At 40.0% G+C, this 23,597-nt stretch overlaps 1 protein-coding gene across 1 annotated transcript; it reads left to right on the forward strand.

Annotated features, from left to right (window-relative positions):
* The first annotated feature begins 838 nt into the window (after positions 1-838).
* Positions 839-22,853, forward strand: pik3cd (phosphatidylinositol-4,5-bisphosphate 3-kinase, catalytic subunit delta). The gene is made up of 23 exons (XM_069688989.1): positions 839-1,151; positions 2,073-2,247; positions 2,954-3,182; positions 3,744-3,976; positions 4,302-4,478; positions 6,648-6,803; positions 7,335-7,424; positions 8,449-8,670; positions 11,959-12,055; positions 12,501-12,631; positions 13,551-13,601; positions 13,713-13,880; positions 14,587-14,708; positions 14,804-14,947; positions 15,031-15,130; positions 15,215-15,381; positions 17,340-17,449; positions 17,634-17,712; positions 17,804-17,971; positions 19,686-19,809; positions 20,131-20,276; positions 20,390-20,522; positions 20,612-22,853. The coding sequence occupies exons 2-23, from the start codon at positions 2,107-2,109 to the stop codon at positions 20,747-20,749; spliced, it is 3,126 nt and encodes a 1,041-aa protein (XP_069545090.1). The 5' UTR covers positions 839-1,151; positions 2,073-2,106; the 3' UTR covers positions 20,750-22,853.
* Positions 22,854-23,597: the final 744 nt, after the last annotated feature.

Here is a 23,597-nt window from a genome sequence, read left to right on the forward strand (position 1 = left end):
GAGGTTATGGCTGCAATAGATGAGTTTATTTTACTGATTCCTAGAACTATCAATTCATTAATTTCTGTATAAAATAAGTGACAGTACTATTGTAATTTGTCAGAGCCCAAGGAGACGTATTCAGAGTGCTTGTTATATCTGACCAACACGGTGTTCCTAAAACTTTGCACTTTACTAACATTTCTATTTGATTTTCTCCTTCTATTCCCCACAATTCAGAGGGAAATGTTTGTACTTCACTACATGTATTGGATAGTTACTTTTTTACACATGTAACATCTGATGAGCTTATATATGTTATCAACATAAACACAGATAACTTAAATCTATTTATATGTATCAGTACAATCAAATATCAAAACAGATAATAATTTCTTGTTGCTCAACTAATGGACTGATTTGGTAAAACATTACTTTAAGCCCTCTGCCTCCTTTTTAGCATTTAGACATTAAACATATCTTTTATGACACATCATTGTATGTAGAAAAAGTGCTTATTATTATTATTGTATATATTCACAGCCATAAGTCATCTTGTGTTAGTCTATACAGAAAATGAAGGTCTGTATAGTAAAACAGTTTTAATATAAAATGTCTTAACATTATTGTTACACACTTTAAAGGTCCTTACGTGCTTACCACTATAATTAACTACATGCTTCTAAATGCTAAATTGGTGGGTTAACTTAAGGATTTCATCACTAGATGTTAGTTAAACTTCAACAGCGAACAAGACCATGTACATCCTCCCTTTAGAAGAAGACCGATGCGGAAGTTAGAGAGAGAGAGCGAAACCCTCTTTCACTTTGGAGCGGACTCAACTTTTGGTGGACGGTCCCTGGGCCCGCAGAGCGCTGGGGAGACAGCGCGCAGCTGCTCACTCAGCCGGGGCCAGTGCAACAACATCACCGCATGAATGACAGCGCACTGGAGCGAGCCAGGGAGACACTTCACCTCTTCACATGAACCGTGCGAGCGCTTGGTCCGTCTGAGTTGGATTTACAGCAGCTCGTCTCTCACCCCACGGACAGATCCGCAAGCGCACAGCCGCCGGAGCGAGGCATGTCACCGTGATGTTCCAGCCTCCATCTTCGCTGCGATAAAAAAAAACAAAAAACCATGAAGAGATGACCGGACTGTAGAGCTGACAGGCAAGTGTCTGCGCTAACAGGTTGGCGAGGCTTTCGCCGCGGTGTACAAGTTTCACTCAGACAGCACTGTGGCACCTTAATGTTGGGTTTGTAGCTTTGTGTGCAGCTTGTGTTTTCATTTCGAAGTCTGATTTTATGATCATTTTCATTATTCTTAAGGTGCACAGTGTAGCTTCCATCAGATACATTTTTATATGCATTAAATCAGCCTACATCTGCGATTAAATTGCAGACAGAAAAGCTCCCGCAGAACAAGGTTCCTCTTTCCCAAATCGATAGTGTAGAATTACTTTAAGGCAAACTGCATTACACTTAAAATGTACCTATAGGTTGTCTGGTTGCACAAACTACATTTGGGAAGCAGAGGCAGACCTCCAAAATAATCCTATTTTATGCAGTGCTTATAATTCAGTGAATTGAAGTTTCTTGTTTAACGTGTCTTCACCTTATTTGACCTTTGAGCGTTTCTTTGACAGAACATTGAATCTGTATAGGTGAATTAGTTCTGCACACCATCGTCATTAAACTGCAGATTATAAGGTGATAGCAGCAAAAACCAAAAAAAAAAATCTTAATATCTCAGTCTACAATTTAATATATTGTTTGTTACATATACTTAGAAATGCGTTTAATTCACCAGCGTAGGCAGAGCAGTGAGGAGTAAAGGGAGCAGGTGCAAGCAAGGATCTTAGACTGCCGTTTATCAATCATGTCATTCATTCATATTATACACACTCTGCATGTCCTTTCTGATTTCCAACAACAACAGCCTTGTAAAAATATAGCATCCAGGAAGAAACAACAAACACGTTACACCACCAGACACTCTGCACACGCACAGTAACACATGTTAATAGTGAACATATTAACCCCGGCTGTGCTTCGTCTGTGTGGACGGACGGCTGCTGTTCCGGTGAGCAGCGGAGGAGCTGACAGTAAATGAGAGGCTGTCACCATGCCCCCGGGGAAGTATGGGATGCAGGAGGAATGGGAGATGGACGCGGACCAGGAGATCATCATGGACTTCCTGCTGCCTACTGGGATTTTCCTCAAATTTCCCGTGTCACGAAACAACACCATCAAAAACATCAAAAAAGTAGGTCCCCGTGGATTCAGCAGTAACCGCTTTTAAAGCCCATTTTAAACCCTGGATTTCCACTGATACGTAATCCACTGATGTGTAATCGTACACATTTATTACAACAGACTGTAATTGATTGACTGCAGCACAACACTGTGGCTCGGATGACCACGGCTACGAAATGCTGTTGTTATTTACAATATTACTCAATATGCTTTTAAACGAATTGGTTGACTTCATTTTTCCTTCAGACATTAAACTAATTAAAACACCACACAGTTCGAACAATGCTCGTGAGTTTGGATGCGACTGCAGACGGAGCTGCAGCTTTCCTCCTGAACACGACCAGCTCTGTCTGCTGAAGCAGATCTGCTGTTAAATGTGCTGTTGAATGTGCCAACAGTTCTGCCACTTCGGGCTGCTTGATTTAGCTGTGTTAAGTAATGATACTCTTGGAAGCTGTTAAGATGATTAAAAGATTAAATGTCCTGGTCATGCTAATTCACAAGGAATTTGACAAAATATTCAAAACCTACCAGGGTCATTTTCTTGCATGGTCAGTTATCATTTTAGCTCCTTAAGTTAAAGACGTGGTGGACGGTTTGGTCTCTCTTTTAAAGATAGTAATAGTAATCACTGTTTGAAAAAACGGAGACGTGAGACTGCAGGTCATTAACACTGGGCTCTCAACCCTGTGTTTTGCCGTCATCTTCTGTTTCAGATGGTTTGGAAAAATGCCAGAAGTGAGGCACTGTTCAGCGGACTGGGTGATCCTGATGGATATGTCTTCACCTGCATCAACCAGACAGCAGAGAGGGAGGAGCTGGAGGGGGAGTCGAGGCGTATCAGCGACGTGCGGCCCTTCATGTGTGTTCTGAGGCTGGTGGCGAGGGAGGGTGACCGAGTGGAGAAACTCACCAACACCCAGATCAGCCTGCTAATCGGCAAAGGTCAGCAGCGTCCTTCTCTGATTACAATGATCTGCTGTTAAGAGTCACAATGGTGCTTCACAGGGTTTCCAACCAGGGAAACAAATGTCACAACAAACCTATTTGAATGGATGAAATCAAATCTGTGGCAATGGCTCAGAGGCCCGGGTCGGCTCTGTTAAATCCTTGGGTGGAACCAAATGGCCGTCTTTGTTCTGAGCAGTTTGTAAAGTTTCATTAAATATAAGAAACGTTTTTAGCTTGTATTTATGTTTATCTTAGGTCAGCAGGTTACTGGCTAGTTATAAGCTAATGTGTTGAAAACAGAGCACAGCTACGCTATCTGAAACTAATTCATTTTTCCCAGTTTACAACATTTGGACTTCATTATGTTTTCATAATATATTCCTTTCTGCTTTGTTCATTGGGCTTTAGTTCATTGAGAAAAGCTGTAGTTTCTGAGTTTCAGTTAATAAAAACATGGCCTCGTCCCAGGCAGATTCACCTCTGAAAAGAGGTTTGTGTTCCTCTTAAAGTAAAAAAAAACATGTATTTCTCTTTCCTTTTATGATAAACTTTCAGGTCTGCATGAATTTGAAGTCCAGAAAAATCACGAGGTGAATGAGTTTCGGTCTAAGATGCGCACCTTTTGCGAGGACAAGGCTCAGGAGCGTCAGGTTTTGCCATGGCAACAGTGGATGGAGTACAGTTTCCCATGTGACCTGGAGCCATGCCGCTCTCCAACGGAGTGCACGGGCGTCAAGTCAAAAAACACCAAGAAGATGTTCATCAATGTCAAGTTTGAGGCTTGTGATGTGAGTTGATCGACTGCTGTAGTTGCTCTGAGTCATCCAAGTCAAGTCGTTACGACGAATCAAATCAAATGTTTTGGTATGATGGGGCAGCAGCCGGGCCGCCCGCAAATGGCTTTGATTGGAAAAACTGTGGTTCCACTGTGTGTAGAAAAACTGTGGAGGATGGCTTTAAGTAAATGTGAGCACCTTTGGAAATCCCCCTCCCACACAGTGAACCCTACCTTCAAAACAGGAGCAACATCCACAAACACGAAAGCAACATTTTGTACAATTTCCCTTAAAGATGCTTGCTGTATTTGAATGTTGTTACCTGGTGCTCCCACAGGAAAGCTTCATGCTGCAGCAGGACCCTCAGGACTTCCCAGTGGCTCTGATGAAGAGCGCCCTGAAGAAGAAGGCTACGGTGTTTCGCTCATTACGTCAGGATCCCGAGGACTACACCTTACAGGTCAACGGGAGGTGGGAGTTCTTGTACGGGAAACAACCACTGTGCCAGTTCAAAGTGAGTTCATGCTTTTTTTGTGTGTGTGTGTGTGTGTGTGTGAAAATACAGGTAAATCTTTTCAATTGTATCATTTAAACATTATCTTCCCTTATATCCTAGTTGGATTATGTTGATTTTGAGACTGATCAACGGAAAATTCAACACCAGTTATAAAATAACCCGACAAATTAAAATTAAACCTGAAAGTACACAAAACCAAAGCAGTCACCCCGTAACATCAATATTAGGCCGTGAGGCGTCGTTGGCACTTCAGCTTGGCATCGTTCTTCTTTGTAGGACAACTCACTTAAGGCTAAGTTTCACGAGGCAACTGAATCAGGAGATCAATTTAGGTGCCCCAACAAATTCTGGATTGGGAAACTCGGACATTTGAATTGTTGTTTTGAAGCAATACCTGTGTAGCTTTCTCTTTACTTTTGGGTTTGTTGTCCTGCTGGAAAATAACTCAGTATTGATTCAGACTGAAACTTCGTTTTTCTCTATGATATTTTTCTATCTGGCTGCCTTCATCGTACTCTCACAAGCTTTCTGGACCTGCTGCAGAGAAGCATCCTCTCATGCCTCCAAATAATCAGCATGATGCCATCATTTTTTTTCTTTTCCCCTGCAGAGTAGATAGTGGCTTCGATTATTATTGTCTTGTTCCTGCAGACACTCAATTTTTGTGGATACCTGACATTTGTCATTTCTCTATAACTGGCCCGACTAGGAAATATGAAGTTTGTGGGAAATGTTATCCTCTTCCTTTTTCCAGCCTTCATCTTCACGATATAGTTTCAGCTAAAAATCTATGCACTACCTGACAGACTAAAGAAGTAGATTGAAAAGCACGAGAGGGAAATGCATCTGCACTTCTCAAATACAGGCGCATTTTAACCGCTCACAAATCGCCATTTTAGACTTGTCATGTTAGGCAGGCGAACACTTACTCATGATGGATTTTAAGCAAAAATACTATTTAATATTCACTGGGAACTTTTGGACTATTATTTTAAGGCTCTCAGCCCGCCACCTCCACCTCCACGTAAACACACACAAAGAGAGAGAGAGAGAGACCCATTCAACCTCGGGCTCAATGAACGCAATCAAACTCTAACATCCCTCACCTTTGAAAAGCTGAGTTGCGTTGTTCGCTCTGCACGTTGAGCATCTAACTCATTTCTTCTGGTGACAAAGCTAGCCATTGGTTGCTGATCTATGCATGGTACGTCTGCTTGGTGCTTCGCTCTCAAATAACTGTGCATAAACTGTGGGAGGCTTACGATGTACTAGCTTGACCAGGCAGAATTTGCACTGCACCTCATTTTTATGTGCCTTTTTTTTTTTTAAAAAGGTAGTTGTCTTTGCATGTTTCTCCTGTTTGTACAGTGGCATTTAACGCCACACACATTTCACTGGCGCCCGGTAGTAACACGTTTCTGTTCATTGTGCAGCTTAATAGCGGTTGGCAAACAGCTTTTAGGTGCATTACTGCTTGCAAAGTCGCATAAACTATTTTATTTTTCATGAATAAATGACTTTTCGTAAATCCTGACCGTCCCCATAATACTTGTGCAGTCAATTATGAAACCAAACTATTAAAACTTACACAAACAATTTAACTGTACTTACATAATTTTGTAAAGATTTTTTTTTTTTAAACTTAAATTTGAACTTTTCTGTTGAAATTCTTAATAACCTTCTCTGTGTCTCAATGACACAACTATAATAGCTGGAAAAAGCAACACGAAACACACTTCATACAGAAACTACAACTGTTATTATCTCAGTGGACGCTGGCAATTTTCTGTTCTTTGTTATTTGTCTGCCTGTGAGTTTTGCCCCGTGCGGGTAGTCCACTGTCACTGAAATGATTGTCAGATCAGGAGTGGGGTGAGTCAACATTTTGGTTGCAGGAGGCTCTACAGTTGATTCTGAAACTCCAGCTACCTTCAGGGATGACTCATATCTGTCTAGAAGCCCTGCAGAAAGGAACAGCATCCATCCACACATAATGAGATTTCAGCAGCATTAACCTACAGCAAATGAACAGCCTTCAGGAGTTAACCAGTGCTGTCAGAACACTGGGAAATATCTGTGGGTGAGCTGACAGATGGCTGCACCAGTAAACAAGAAACCCTCTTCTGTCCCCTCCTGTTGTATTACTCCATCTTTTGTCTCCCGCAGTACATTTTCTCGTGTTTGAGAAACAGCCAAAACCCTCATCTCACTATGGTGCACCACTCCACCATCAGCAAATATCAGGAGGAGCAAGGCAGAATGTGCAGCCAGATGTACAAGTGTCGCTCCTTGTCCCGACCTCCTCCTCTGCCCCTGAAGAAGGTAAGCTGACGTTTGTCATTAACAGAGCAGCACGCTGTCTGTCTCCCTCATCGTCACAGTTGTTCCTTAGCCAGCTAGCGGACTTTGTCACGCTGTAGAGCATTTATGCCCGACACCGTTGCTTGCATTTACTGTAGTTTTCCAATTATCTTTGGAACAAGAATGGCAAAAAAAAACAAAAAACAAAAACAAAAAAAGGCTATTGTGTGTTTTTAAGCTTTTGTCTGAAGTTTTTTTTTTCATGTGCTCAAATTAAAAATATGAGCAACAAAGAAAGATAAAAAAAAAATTTAAACCAACTTTAGGTCCCTTAAATGTACTTGTCATTGTATCTACAGTTTGTACAAGTTTGTTCCCTTTTTACTTTATTTTGAAAGTGTTGGTTGTACATCTATCTTTTGACGAATTGCCAAACAGGAAATTGTAGCAACAGTTTCGTGACATTTCATGACTGAAAGCTATGAATGCAATTTTAAGTAAAGATTGGGAGGTAAAAATGTAATTTCCTTTTCTCTTGCTCCTTTCCTGCAGCAAAATACCTCCTCTCTCTGGTCCATCAATGAACCTTTCTACATTCAGCTAGTGCAGGGCAGCCGAGTCAATGCAGATGAAGGAATGAAGGTTTGTGTGTGGTTTTGCGTGGGTTTTCTGTCACTTTGTGACTCAATGAAATGTGGCATTCACTTGTTTACTAATATCTCAATTTCAGTTGTAGGAACAGAAGGGTTTGACATGTAAATGACAACGGGGGTCACATGGTCCAGACCACACGTTTCCCATAATTCATCAAGGCGGTTGGTTAAAACTTCAAAACAGGAAGTGGGGAGGGACTATCTGGTTTTTACGTCTCACTCTGAGGCCTAGATTCTAAGAAAAAAGGCAGACTTCATGCTGTCTCCCTCGCTTTCAAACGCACTTCTTTTTTTGAAGGCGTTGCATGCATTGTTACTATTGCAGGAAGGCCCGGATCTATCTTGAAATTTTGCACTTGTTAATGTGAATAAAAAAAAACTTTTATGTTTAGCTGTAAATGAATGGTGAAATGGCGAAATAGTCAGTAAAAGTATTTTTTGCCATGTCGGAAAGAGTGAGAAGTAGGGAATTCTGTTAATCTGTGTTTGTAATTCTCTTTCATAACTAACTATGTTACTGTTTAGATGGCTTATTAAGTGGAAGTGCACTTCCGGCCGCTGCCTTAAGAGCATCATGACTCATGGCTAATTTGTCCCGTCACAATTATCAGTCATGTCTGCTGGTGGCAGACACAGGGTTGAAAACACACACCCTGGGGAGGAATAGCCACTTATATATTATTTTGTAAATATAGATTCAGACTATCTTGATTTGACAAAAGGCAGGAGCTTAATGGTCGCACAATATTGAATTGTGACTCTTGTGGTTGTTTATCATTTATGATGGACTCCGCATAGCATTCAATGGCTCCGCAACCTACTAACTTACAAATGTGTCGACCCTTTGACTCAAAGCTCGAGTGACACAGGAAACTCTGAATCATCCAGCGAAGTCTGTAAATCTTCCACAAACAATCTCCTTCACACAAGTGCTAAACTCTTCAGCTTTCAAACCACATATCATGCCTTCATTTAATCCCCATTGTGTGTGCTTGCGTGTGCTTTCCCCGCAGCTTGTGGTGCAGGCCGGTCTGTTCCACGGCAGTGAGCTGCTCTGCAAGGTGGTGACGAGCACGGAGGTGACAGTGTGCTCTGAGCCGCTGTGGGATCAAAAGCTGGAGTTTGACATAAATGTGGCTGACCTGCCTCGCATGAGCCGCCTGTGCTTCGCGCTCTACGCTGTCATTGAGAAGGCTAAGAAACCCCGCGGCACCAAAAAGAAGAACAAGAAAGCGGTGAGTTGCTCAGAATATCATGGCGTGGTCAGGGGGCCTTCGTGTACAACGTGAGATTGAGCGGGTGAGTGTTTGGGCTGGTGGGTGTGAATTTGTTAGCGAGCACAAACAGATCTGTTTTCTCTAGAGTGTAGTGCGTGTAGTCAGTGTGTTCTGTGTGGGTGTGTTTTGCTGCTGTGTCTGGTTGTGCAAGTGTATTCAGTGGCAAGGCTGTGGTTACCTTTTCATCTGCTTCAGTTCTTTTATCTGTACATCAGTCCAAGGAAGGAAGGAAGGAAGGAATTGGCAAACCTTTTCAAGGAATTCTAAATTCATCACAGTCGTCACACGTTGGGTGTTTTACTGTCTAATTAGCGCTCGACTTCAAGGCCTGCACTGGGGGCAGTTTAGAGTGGAGGTCTGAAACATCACGAAGCATTTTTTCTCAATTTGAGGACTTTATCAAGAGGCTTTTATTAATTGCCCAAATACTAGATATTTCAGACAGCAACAATTCTAAATATCATATCAAGGATCCCTCAAATGTTTTAGTCAAAGTTGCAACAGGTTATTTGTACTTTTTGAACAATTATTTTAAAGTCTTTTCTTATGCCACAACCTATACTACAGAAGAAGAGCAAAACGCATTGCCAGGTGGGGCTGTGCACCCAACTTCTATACCTTTATGGCATCGACTGAATGACTTTGAAAGATCTTTTATTGGAAAAATGCCATAACATTAGGGAGCACATTTTGTGCAGCCCCCGCTTGAAGATAAAAGTAATCTGTAACAATTTAGGAAAGTAAATCTGACATTAGAACACCTTATTTCACTCCTGTCAAACACCTTTGTGGCTGTGTTGCATGCACTAAACTGACTAGTGACTGGAGCTCCTGTTTGTGTACAGCCAGCTAATAGCATCTACTAATAGTATGCAAGGCATTTTGGGGAACATCAGTCATCTTTAGCATCTTGCAATGGCTTGCATGTGAGGCATTTAGGGGATATCAGTTATTTGTAGCTACAACAAATATTCAGGGTTACACTCTTACCCTCTAAACTGCATAAATACTAAAGATTTGTACTGAAAAGTGTCATGTTTTTTTTTTTTTTAAACTGGTATCAAAAAAAGTATTTCAAAGGTATTAAAAATTTCGAAACAACACCCAGCCCTGTAGCCATGCATGATAACATCCGCAACATGAACATGCAGCTACAGTTAAATAAAGTTAAATGAGGCTTTACAGACCGGGGCGAGAGAGGTAAACCATCGGCCTAATGATAAGAATCATAATAATAAGAAGGATAATGACAATATATGATCTCCAGGATCAAGCACAGACATGATCAATTGTACAGTGGGGTTTTTTTTTCTGTCTAATTAAGAGATATATACTATATTAGGTTAAAAAAATGAAATGTGTGATAACCACATTATCAGCTAACTAGCCGACGAAGCTACTTCTGTTCCGTTGAATGTATGAATGGAAGGAAGATGAACTGCTGAAATGTGGGTTGTTTTGAATTAGACACATTTTGTCTTATCTGCACTCAGTATGTGGAGATACAAGGAAGATTTAAGTCAAGTAATAAGACTACGTCTCTGGCATAAAACAGGTGCAATGCCTAAATGTTAGAGAATTTAAAGACATTTAAGTTTGAAGACATCACTACAGTTTGAGTTCTGTCAGACAAATAGGCATGTAACAAGATGGCACAGATCAAGACGGTGTAATCTGTTTTGTTAAAATGTAGGCTACTGATCGACAGTGTATTGACAATAATATAATAGTAATACATTTTATTACATTAAAATGCAACTGATGTAATATGTAACATGTAGTACAACTGATAACTGATGTATCAGCTCTTTTGATCATGAATTTGTATTTTTTTCAAAGTGGTTCCAGATTCTCAAATGTGAGCTCTTGCTGCTTATTTTCTGTTGCATTTCCTTGTAAACTGATTTTAATTTTACACTGTTGGTTGGACAACAGAAACAGTTGGTAGCCATCTTTACATGTTGTGGTATTTCTCACAATTTTTGTGAAATTTCATTGGCTGAATTATTAATCAAAAATAATCATCAGTTTAGTCAATATAAAAAACATTAGCAAGGTATAGCACTAATTGTATTTACAATTATAGCCATTAATATGTTCCTTTATTTCACTATCAGTAACATTAATATTATGCCAGTTGAAGCACACTAAGTTTAACATTTTACCATCCTCTTGCTATTTACTCACTTTTGTTGAAATCCTGCAACAGCAGTAGTGCTACACTGTGAGACTGAGACTGCATTGGGAAGAGCTTCCATACACCCACTCACACTGTACACCGAAAACTACAGTGAGAAACGACAAGTTCCCCTATTTGCTTTGTTCACAGCGTCTTTTGTTTTGAAGCACTGCAGCAGCTGTCGGCACCATTTTTGGGCAAAGCTCGTAAACATGGTGCCCGCAGGGGTATTTCTTTTGGTCACTGAGGCCACTTCTGCTTTCAGAGCCACTTCTCTCTTCTTTTGCCCGGAAAAGAAGTCCTGCAACCAGACACCACAGACGGAAGTTGAGCTATTTTAGATGTTCATGTTTATGTACATTGCCTCTTTTTTTGTTCTTTTTCTTTTTTTACTGTGCTTTCAGCAGAAGTTGGTTTATTTTAAACACATTCAATTGATGGAAGTTTTTTTTCTACCGCTGTTTATGCTGGGCTCAACCTTAAAAATAGAAATTCATTCTCATGTAAATCTTTTACCAGAAGCTGCACAGTTTATTATTTAACACAGTGAATTGGTAAAAAGTTCCTACAGACAAGCTTTAAACTTTTGATATCATTAAAATATTAAGGTTTTATTAATGCTATGTGATTTGAATCTAAGTAAACCTCCAAAATAAAGCACATGTTGGACAAGACAGGGCAAATAATTTAAAGTGTTTTAGATTAATTGATAAGAAACTTGAGTAATTTTGGACAGAGCAAAAATGAGTTGATGTTTTCTCATTTTACATTCAGAAAGGAAAAAATAGCAAATGGATGTTAGACTAGATTAAAAGCTTTTACGTCCAAAGTAGGGCATTATTTTGATGTGTCATTTTAACTAAATTAAATAATTTTTTTGTTACTAAACAAATAATTTAACTTCTGAAAATTTCAGATGTTAGTTTAGTAGGACAATTTGAATCCATCCTTCTTTTTTAATTCCGTCTCAAAGACCCTGACACCATCTCCAGGGTCTTGCAGCTTGTAGATGGTCCATAAAGCGAAACAACAAACCTAATCCTCCCTGTCGCTCTCCATCTTTTCAGGATTGTCCGATAGCCTGGGTGAACACCATGGTGTTCGACTACAAGGACCAGCTAAAGACTGGGGAGTACCTCTTGTCCACGTGGCCATCTGTTCCTGGTACTTTCAGCCTTGCCTCATTTTATATTTTGTCCTCTTCAAAAACACCTCACATGTTCACAGCCTCCTCCACAACACTTGGCAGCACACAGTGAAGTCTGGAATACCCGAAGAGACGTGGCGCAATCAAAACCCCACATACTCACACATTTTGTGTTTGCTGATGCACGAGATAGTCTTTTTAAGATGTTAAAATGTCTGTTGTTTGTCCGTGTCAAAAGCATAGCTGTAGAGTAGGGTTGTTACGTGTTTATGCGCAGTGGCTTGTAGTGTATAGTGATTTTATCTCCATATTTTTTTTCTCAGTGGTTTGGAAGAGCAGTAGGTTTATTAAGCACGGTTGCTTTTAGAGATAATGGAGAGATTTGAAGATTAAAACGTGCTCACAAACTGGATAAAAGCCTCTATGAAATGGCACATTTCATAAACCACATTTTTATCACAGATGACAAAAGTGACCTGTTCAACCCGATGGGAACCGTCGAGAAGAACCCCAATGTGGACAGTGCTGCTGGGCTTCTCATTCGCTTCCCCAACATCCGGCCACATCCCCTCTATTACCCTCCACTGGACAAGGTACTTACTGACTGTATTTGAGTACATACTGACATTTGTTTTTTATCCTAAGAGTAAGGGATGAGTCATGGTTTTCAGGTACTCATTAGTTTATGTGACTATCGTTTCATCACATTTATTTAACGGCACCTGGTAGTAATGCGTTACCACTGCCAGAAGGTGGTGGTGCTCCTATGTTTGCCAAACGCCATTTAGCAACAGAAGAAAGAAAACACGTAGTAGCAGTGAGATTAGATAACACTAGGACTGTTATTTTCATTACAATTTACTCTACGACAATTTGTCATACAAATAGTTGCAATTAATGATTTGTATTTTATTTTATGAAACTACTATAGTATAAGTTTAATAGAAGTTAAACACCTTATGAAAAGGTAGACAAATTAAATACCGAACTATTACTGAAATATAGAAAGTAATGACTGACCATGAAAGGTGTCAATAATCAAAATAAACAATGTAAAATAGTGACACAGATTCCCCAACCATGTGCCATTAAACCATTGCAGAAGAAGAGTGAGCAATAAAATGAAATCATTACAAGAGCGCCAGACAAATCTCAAACCGGGGAAAAGGGCGTGGAAAATGTGATGATTCATGAATTTGTGTTATTTTCTCCCAGCAGGTTTTACACAGATGAATGGAAACGATTGTAACGATTATGGAAAATGCTTGTGTCTAGCTCAAATAACCACAATCAGGCGATTATGTAGTAAATGATGTGACAGACCTTGATGCCGTGATATAAACAGAAGAAACATTCAAAGACTACTACAACCATCAAAATGTTCTGTGTGGAAAACTAAACAAAAATAATAGGCAGTGAAACTCTGCCTGGGGGAGGGAGGGGAAGACGGTTATGTTTCGATTTGATATGCCCATCCCTAATTAGTCAGTCAAAGTATCCCCCTGTTTTCAGATAAGTGACACGGAGAAGAACGGTGATATCATTTTTGCTACTAAAGAAGAGGTAAGACTTTGTATAAGTCACGTTTACAATTTTGACACAGTTATAGTTAATAAAGTCTTGCTGACTACAAATTTTTATTAATTTGTTTCCGGGTCATTTTGCTCTCTGTAGTACATGAAACTAAAAGAAATCATGGACAACAAAAACTACACTGAGTGTTTTGAGGATGAGAAAGATCTCCTGTGGAAGCTGCGCACTGACGTTCGCGACCATTATCCTGAAAGTCTGTCCAAGCTGCTCCTCATCACCAAGTGGAACAAGCGTGAGGACGTAGCTCAGGTAATAAATGTTTGAAAGACAATCCTCTCACTATGATCAAATTCATTTTTCTTTGATGTCTGCATACCAATCTGGAAATGTTTGCCACACAAACCTGAAAAATGACAAAAATAGATCCCAGACTTCACAAGTATCTTCCCATATGTCACATACTTGATAATACTTGGTGTGTTTTTACGGAATAGATACTAATGTACATTATACTAAATATTCCAACTAGTAGGGTAGTAACTTGTCTTTTTTATTGCAACAATTAATATAAAAATGAACTCATTGATTGATTGAATTGGTTTGTAAATTGTTAGTGTATAGCCCTGTTAAATCTCTATGCTAACATGCTAAATGTTTCGCAGGTTCTGTATAATATTTACTGGGTCCACCAGCTCAATTAAAGCATGTTAGCGTGATAACATTTGCTATTCTTCTGATGGGTATCTCATCATCTTTGGCAGATATTTGCTCATAAAGCAGCGAATCATCACATTTGATTAAATGAAAACCAGCAAATATTATTTTTACTTTATAAAGAACTTAAACCATTGATTGATAATCTAGAAAAGAAGTGCTTGTTAACCTTTTCAGCCCTTGCTAAAATCTTAGAAATGTTTCTAAAGTAAGAATTCTGTACGACACCTAAGTTTAATCAAACAAATACAAGTTTTCAATTTTGTCTACCACAATGAGAGCAACCATTTGTTTCTTTCAGATGGTGAGTTTACTGAGGAACTGGCCAGACCTTCCTGCCATTCACGCACTGGAGCTCTTAGACTACAGTTTTCCCGACCCAGCGGTCCGTTCTTTCACGATCAGATGCCTCAGGAAGCTCGGGTACATACATATTTATGTTCATGTTTTATCAGCATGCAGCGTCAGACAATATGTGTTTTGAATGTTAATATATAACAACATTTATCTGCCAACAGTGAAGATGAACTGCTACAATACTTGATCCAGCTGGTCCAGGTCCTGAAGTACGAGTCCTACCTCGATTGTGACCTCACTACTTTCCTGCTAGAGAGGGCTTTGTCCAACAGGAGGATAGGACACTTTCTGTTTTGGCATCTCAGGTGAGAAGCAATTTAGTATAATAATACAAGACTGAGTGCCTTTGCAGCCTTTTGTTTGATTGGAGGATTTGTGTTGATTGTAGGTCAGAGATTCACGTGGCGTCTGTGAGTTTGCGTTTTGGCCTGATTCTGGAGGCCTATTGCAGAGGAAACATCCATCACATCAAGATCTTAACCAAACAGGTAATCGCACACTTCTCCACACTGACTTCAAACTCTGTAACGGGTGTTTTTGTTTCTCACTAAACCTCTGCATCACACTCTCAGAATGAGGCTCTGGGCAAAATGAAGGCCCTGAGTGACATCGTCAAGTCGGGTTCGCAGAAGATGACAGTGGAGGACCTGAAGCTTTGTATCAGACAAGAATCCTACCTGGAGGCCCTGTCAGACCTGCTGTCACCACTCAACCCCAGCATCATCCTCACTGATATCTGGTTAGTGCCACACACACACACAAACACCCACGCACAAACGCACAGACGCACACACACTACGGCATGACTGTTTTCGTCAAATTGCATTTTTTCCTTCTTAATTGGAATTTCAAGGGTCGTTTGGGTCCTTTCCTGGATTTACTGAATTGAAAAATAATACATTTATGTAACATGTTGACAAAGTAACCCTCAGTTGTTACAGGACCACTAGAATTTATTTTGAAATAGACTATACAGTATCTTAAACTTATCTCTCACCCCTAAAACCCTAAAAACTGGATTTCGCCGGAACTGACTGCGTCACATTCTGGCTCTGACACGGCCACTGGAGCTGATTGCAGTAATTCTAGATAATGCCTGTGATCTCATCAGAAATGCTGCAGCATGTTTCAGCAGCATCCCAGAAGTCGCTCTCCACTCTGCTAAAAATATGCACCTAATCTATTTTTGACAAAAGCCTGATCAAACTGCAGAGAGCAGGTCAGACGCGCAGGAAGTCAGACACAGAAACGGCATCGTGAATCCGTTGAACTTTCAAAATAAAACACCCTGTGGTGCTTTGTCACATAACCACAGCAACGCCGACCTCCTGGTCTTTCAGCTAGGAGAATAAATTATCTTCCTGGTAACAGCACTATATGTGAAATCGTTACGAAATGTTCATGAGCATAATTATATATCTCAACAACTAAAACACAGCCAGCTGTATTAACTGTCTGCAGGCTACAGCACAACAAAGCAGGAAATAACAATAAACAATTCAAACAGACAAAAAGAAGCCATTTGACGATGTGTACCAATAGTAAAAGCACAAAAAAAGGCCAAAATGACCAAATCAGAAAGTCAACAAAATCAAACACACGAAATGTTTCGTTTCTGAAACGCTTCTCGTGAGGTATGAAGCCACGCAGAGGACAGAACAAAACAGCACTGCAGACACGACATTATAGACCCGTGCCCACTGCAATCTATGGGTAACAGATGAGGATGGTGACATTTTTTATGCTCCGTCTACAGCCATCTTCATCCCCTTGACCTGTCCCTGTTTTAAATAAATACTAGCTCATGTTTGGCCGAGACAGAATATACCCATTTCTTACAGTGGCCTCCAAGGTACAGTGGTCATTTGTGTTCACGGGGCTTCGACACAAACTTGCCTTGCATCTCAATCGACACTTACAAACGCTACAAAAGCACAGCCTGTGCCTTCCCCAAGCACAAGTTTGGTGGCACAATAGCACAGAATAACCTACAGCCACATAGCATGTATTACTTTGAATTTTTTTTTTTTTGACATGTTAAATCACTGGCATTTTAGGTCTGTATTGTTCTAAACATGCAATGTAGAGCACAACACAGACCTCTTTAGGAGTCAAAACAAACACTTAATTTAAATAAAGCCACGAAGAACAAACCATGAAAGGATACATAAACATCAAATGTACAGAGCCACAGCTACGAACACACACAGAGAAAAATATTCTAGTGAAACCACTGGCTTTCCTTTGGCCTTCTTTAAATCACTGAACGCATGAAAGTCCAATTCCCGCATAAGTTCTGATTCAATGACCAAGAGTGAAAGCATGTTCAGGGTGTCTCCTTGTCATTCTTAGCTCATTTTCAATCCTGTACATTTCTAAAAAGGGCCGTTGCCTCTGTGTCTTAACAGAATGTATAACCTGGGAAATGTTGACTGTAACCCACAATTAAGTGAATCAGTTCGGCTTGAGCTCTGTCCAAATCAGAGATAGTAGGATGGTTAGAGTATTTGTTTTTCCAAAGTATTAAATATGTATGAATATTTACCAAGACAGTCTGTTGAATTTCACCAAGACCAAATCAAAGAAAAAATAAATAAAATGAATCCATGTTTTTGTAAAAAAAGAAAAGAAAACAAAGATATTTGAATACAGAATGCTCTTCAGATGTGTTTAAAATGAATGTTTTTGCTGTTGCAGTTCAGATAAGTGCAGATTCATGGACTCCAAGATGAAGCCACTCTGGTTGATGTACAAGAACCCCTGCGCTCTAGGAGACATGGTTGGCATCATCTTCAAAAATGGAGATGGTGAGATTCAAATAAATCTGAATACATGACCACACACATACAGCACCCACTCAGATTTTAAAATGCTGTTTAGTTTAGCATGAAGGGGGGTACAGTGAAGGGTTCAAATACTGGTTTGCACACGTGCTGAAAAGATGAACATAATTGGATTACTTTATAGCACCTTTTCACTCCTGACCTTTAGATCTTCGACAAGACATGCTGACCCTGCAGATGATCCAGCTCATGGAGAATTTGTGGAAGAGAGAAAGCCTGGATCTCAGGTAGGAAATGCTTTCTGCTGTAGCTGATGCTTTGACACAAGGAGGAGTTCTACGCCAACCTAATGCTGTTCATTTCACCCTGCACTGACAGGATGATCCCATATGGCTGTTTGTCCACTGGGAACAAAATGGGGCTCATTGAGGTGGTGAAGAACTCAGACACCATTGCCAATATCCAGCGTAACAGCAGTAACAGTGCCGCTACCGCTGCCTTCAACAAGGATGCCTTGCTCAACTGGCTCAAATCTAAGAATCCTGAGTGAGTAGGATGAACTTTGACACATTGGGAACTCTTACAAACCTGGAAATGTAGTGTTGAGCAGTATACCAGACAACTACGTCTTTAATTCCCATTCAATGTGAATTTTTCATATACCGCCATACCGGTGAAACGTTACAACAATTGCTATCTATCAATTGCTTTATAAATGGTCAGCAAACTGTGCATACTAATAGATCAAAAGTTAGATAACTACCAGTGAGTGCTACAGAGCACTGTGTTGGGTGCCATGAGGGGGGAACCCAATTTACTACATATTAGGGATGGGAATTTCAAGCAAAACTACTATTCGAAATTTGCTCTGCACTATTTGATTTTTCTTCGAATATCTCGAATAGCTTTACCCACATGCTTTGGACTGCACCTCATCATATATATATATACATAAAACTTTCTGACTACTGTAGTTGTCTTTGCATGTTTCCCCATGTTCGCACCGGGAAATCTAATACTGGGAAAACTTTACCTACAAAGCTCCGGACCCCTGAAACCAGGATGTTCTTCTTCCCCCCATGTTATTTAATGTGGCTGCCGGTCAGCTTTTAGGCGTATTACCACCACCTTCTGACGGGAGTACCGCATTACAGCCAGGCACCGGTAAAAATATGTACTAATCGATTTTGGAGATTAAAACGACTATTCGAATATTCGAAATCCGTGACCCATCCCTACTACATACCACCCATCCTCTATACCCACTTTATCCTGAACAGGGTCACAGGGGGGCTGGAGCCTATCGAAGGCAGGGTACACCTTGGACAGGTCGCCAGTCCATCACAGGGCCAACACGTAGAGACAGACGGAAACAAAGACCATCCACGCTCTCATTCACACCTAAGGGCAATTTGTAGAATAGATGCATGTTTTTTGGATGGTGGGAGGAAGCTGGCATACCCGGAGAGAACTCACGCAGGCACAGGCTAACTCTGCACAGAAAGGCCCCGGTCCGGATTCGAACCCTGAACCTTCTCGCTGTGAGGCGACGATGCTAACCACTGCACATAACACACAAACAATTTGTAGCATTTACAAAATCACACCACAGAACGGCATGCTGGGTTTCTCGCTAGCTACAGTAGGTTTTTTTCTCGACAGTATGCAGAAAATCTATGAAGGGAACATTAATGTTTTATGTTTTAAGAAATGCTGGTCTGAATTGTTTACTTGGAAATATATTTTTTGCTGTAAAACTGTGACAGACCAGGACGAAGGACACTGGCGCCTACACCTTCAGCAACATTAAATGAGAGTCGATTTTTATTTGGTGCCAGACAGTTTGATGGTCTTGTCTTACTTTAAAAGCTCCTTGAAGAAAGAGAACTATTTAATATAATGAATAAGCCTTTGTACGTCACGTTGGCAAGACAAGCCCAGCTGACTGCACGACAGAACATAAAGGTAATTAGCTTGAAATGCTGCAGTGCCTAAAATGGAGCAGAGAAAATTAGTAAAAGCTTAACACAGTGAGCCCAGTGCACGTCTAGACCATGAAAGGACAGAACAGTCAGTCATTAATCAGTCACAGGAAGTCCTGCGTGAATATTTGATATGCTTTAGCAGTTATAACATTCTGCCTAATAGCTATGTAACTGTATAATGCCGGTTATATGATGAACAGAAGCATGAAAGTACTGTAAGAACAAAACCCACTGATGCTTTGCTTTCTTGTTTCTATAACCTATTTTTTCCCCAGGGACAAACTTGATCAAGCAATAGAGGAGTTCACGCTGTCCTGTGCTGGCTACTGTGTAGCTACTTATGTCTTGGGCATTGGAGATCGTCACAACGATAACATCATGATCAGGGAAACTGGACAGGTCAGGTTTCCTCTAAGTTATGAATCACTTTGCATGTACTTATATTTCTATGTCATTGCTTAATGCTTAAAAACATTATTCTTTACTTTGAGATGTAATACATGTACATCTATGTTTTGAAGTTTCCAATGTGAAAAAAAACCATATAACTTAAATGTAATAGTACTCCTTGGTGAATTTAATGGAACTCCAATGACTTTGTCTGACAAGTTGGAGTAAAATCCTTCAGGTCACGCACAAGTTAAAGAGTCTTTAAAAAAATGTGACTGTGGTCAGTAGTTCAGAACCCACCTAACATTGCTTTTAATCTTTGATATTTAGCTGTTTCACATCGACTTTGGGCATTTCTTGGGCAACTTCAAACGGAAACTTGGGATCAACAGGGAGCGCGTGCCTTTCATCCTGACATATGACTTTGTCCATGTGATCCAGCAAGGAAGAACAAACAACAGTGAGAAGTTTGAGAGGTAAAGTAACAACATTTTTGGAACTCAAAAACATATTTAATACATTTACATACTGTTCTGGGGTTCTGCTATATTTGCATGATGGACATTTGCTTTTGTGTCTGTGTTGCCAGGTTCAGGGAGTACTGTGAGCGGGCGTATAAGATCCTGTGTCGGAACGGGACGCTGTTCGTCAACCTCTTCGCGATGATGAAGGCAGCAGGACTGCCCGAGCTCACTTCCTTTAAAGATATCCAGTATCTAAAGGTATGCACTGGTGCTGATGCTACTGATGATGATGATGATGATGATGCAGATGATAAAAAACATTGACAATGGTTTCTTGCTTTCAAAAGGACTCTTTGGCTTTGGGCAAATCAGAAGATGAGGCACTGAAGAATTTCAAAGTAAAGTTCAACGAAGCGTTGAGGGAGAGCTGGAAGACCAAGGTCAACTGGATGATGCACTCCTTGGCCAAAGATAATAGACCATGAAGAACACTGATCCAATGAAGCCAGAGGACCAGCCAAAAATGATAGATTTTAACTTATAGACACAATAAGGGAAGAAAATACAAATCTCATATTTTACATTACAGATGCCATTCAAAGACGGACATCAACTTATGTTTACATCTCAGTGGCCTGTCTAAAGAACAACTAAATAGAGGCATCCAAAGACGATGAGATGATCATGAAGCGTCATTTCAAAATAAATATTTTCACAAAGGAAGTCCATCTTTTAACCATCTATTAATGGAATGTCTTTGCCTTGGAGACTTATCAGCTGAGATAATAAACATGTTTTTAATTTGTTGAAATTGCTACTTGAAAACCCCCTGCTCAAGGAAACTATTACCATGAATCACTGAAACAGAAAGCTTATGTCACCGACTGCATTACTTAGCAGGCTGCAAACGAACTTTATGACGACGTACATAACATCACGGAGTCCAATTACAGCGTGGCAGTTTCACCTCGAGACTTTGGTACGGTTTGCAAACCTCGATGGCTGTGACATTTCCTCTCATTTCAACTGCGTATTTGCATCTGTGTCTTGTTTTTTTAATTTTTATTGTATTATTTTATTGTATTTAATTTGGAGGATATTTTTTAAAAAAGTATTGTGTTTTACTGCTGTAACATTGTAATATTGCCTTGAAGTACAATATGTTGCCTTTGGAGTGCCAACACAGATGAAGCATTGTAACATTTACAGTTTATTGTAAGATGAAAAAAATATTAGACTCTTATTTTGACAACACGCCTGTGTACCAGGCTTTGTTGCCCAGCAGACGCTTACTAAACAGATACTACGCATTAAAGGTCTGCCATGTTAGGGAATACACTTGATTGTTAGAGACAAGTTTAACACCAGTTTCTTGTCTATCTTTTAAGTGTCATTCTGAAGCCAGTAACGTTCAACCTAGCTTAGCACAAAGATTGGACACGGGTGTAAAAGCAATCTGCCTACCAGACCCCCTAAATATGACAAGATATTAAATTATATAGCTTTAGAGGCACTAGTAGACAGATTGTTGTTAATTTAGGACGGAGCCAGGCTAGCTGTTTTCTACATTTTCTTTATTTGCGCCGCGCTATGAAAATTGTCTCCTGGCTCCAACTTCATATTTAACAGACAAATTTGAGCGTAGTATTGATTTAAAAAAATGTCTAACTATTCCTTTATTGACGAAGATGCCATTGTCACCTGGGAAAAGTAAAGAGCTCATGCGCTGGGCAAAGATGTTGTACATTTTTGGTCAAAGGAAAAGACAAAATGTTGAATACATGCTTCAGTATAAGACAATCTGTGGACTCCTACTGTATAAGCCATAGACTTGTGGTTGTGTTTTTGAAAATGTGTTCAGGTTCACATGCCTCCTTTCAAAGTCTGAGTCTGGACTACTATCTCAAAAGAACAGATGTGTGTCTGTGTGTGCGTACTTGTGTTGCTCCCTGATATTTAAATTATGCACTGATTAAATTTTTTTAACGGATGTGCCAGGTACCATGAAAGAGATTTCACGTGTGTGGTGTTAAAACACCTCTATATTGTGACATATGTAATGCTATACAAAATGGTGTTGTCTGTTTAAGTGAGCCCGTATGCTGAAAGATTTCATTTTATGGTGCATTCGGATTACTTTACGTGCTCTATTTCCTGCTGTCAGTCCTGCAAGGACCACTTCAATGAAAAAGATGATGCGCTTTTCATAACCCCTTTTATTTTGTAGAACAGTTGAAATGGTCTCTATTCTTGGTGCGAGTCTCTCTGTACAATGATGACACAGAAGAGCAGGTGTCGCTGCAAAACACAGCACGAAGATTTAAATACCTTAAGTTACTGAAATATTCACTGTGGATTTGACTTTAACTTTAGGTCATCAATTTCCCTTAATGTGGGCACCACTAAACACTGCTGCTTTAAACCAGGGGAACTGAGTTTATGGGCTCCTTTTGCATAGTGTAAAATATACAGCTGTTGCCTTTTGAACTGATTGTAACTGCTGAATTCTATCAAGTGGTACAAATCCTTGGAGGCTCAGACAGACATACATGTGTGCAGCTAAAACCGATAAAATGTCCTGTCAATATACAGTGTGTCTGGTGTAGACGTGTCCTTTATCTGCATCCTGTTTTTACATTTGCTTCACTTGCTGTTAGGAGGGAAACACACACTACAGAAGAGCTCACCGAGGCTTTCCAGGATGCATGCCATTTGTTAGCTTAATGCTCTTGCCTCTTTTTTTTTTTTTATGCAGCTTAAAATAGGCTGACTAATTGGATGAAGGCCAGAAATACTATACACCCCTATTTTCCATTTTTCCATATCCCCCACTATTTCAGAGCATTAACCTCCTGTGCAGGTCTGTAGGAGTTCACACAGTCTGGTCTATACATAAATAAATGCTAAATTTAATGTATCTATCATCACACAATAGTCATATCTGGGGCCCACTTATTTAAAAAAAAAAAAAAAACGCTCAATGTAGCTTAAATATTTGAGACTGCAGCAGTTAAACTGTTTTCTGATTATGCAGAGTAGTTTTGGCAAATGTCCATCCAGTGGGTCCACAGCTGTTTATTGTTTTGGCAATGGTCACAGATATTGCAGTGGAAATGTCTGTCTTGAGTAGGGGCATGTTTTATTCCTTTTTTCCTAACAAACAGATTTACGATCGGTATTAAGAGTCGAGATAATTACTTCCAAAATGTAACGGTCGTACTTTTATATAATGTCCAACAGAAAATTATATTTTTACGGTAAACACTTTCCTCGTCACATTGTGTAAAAAAACAGTGGTGGAAGAACTATTCAGGTCCTGTACCGTAAGTAAAA

Source organism: Brachyistius frenatus, unplaced genomic scaffold, assembly GCF_029030835.1.
Source record: "Brachyistius frenatus isolate BFR_SWC_R1_liver_20210118 unplaced genomic scaffold, ASM2903083v1 Contig_6, whole genome shotgun sequence".
Classification (NCBI taxonomy): domain Eukaryota; kingdom Metazoa; phylum Chordata; class Actinopteri; family Embiotocidae; genus Brachyistius; species Brachyistius frenatus.

Bases quoted from the DNA above. Each gene is read 5' to 3' on its own strand.
- pik3cd (XM_069688989.1), top strand. From the start codon at position 2,107: ATGCCCCCGGGGAAGTATGGGATGCAGGAGGAATGGGAGATGGACGCG. The intron at 7,425-8,448 runs GTTTGTGTGTGG...CTTTCCCCGCAG, and splicing joins ATGCAGATGAAGGAATGAAG to CTTGTGGTGCAGGCCGGTCT. The intron at 17,450-17,633 runs GTGAGATTCAAA...CCTGACCTTTAG, and splicing joins CATCTTCAAAAATGGAGATG to ATCTTCGACAAGACATGCTG.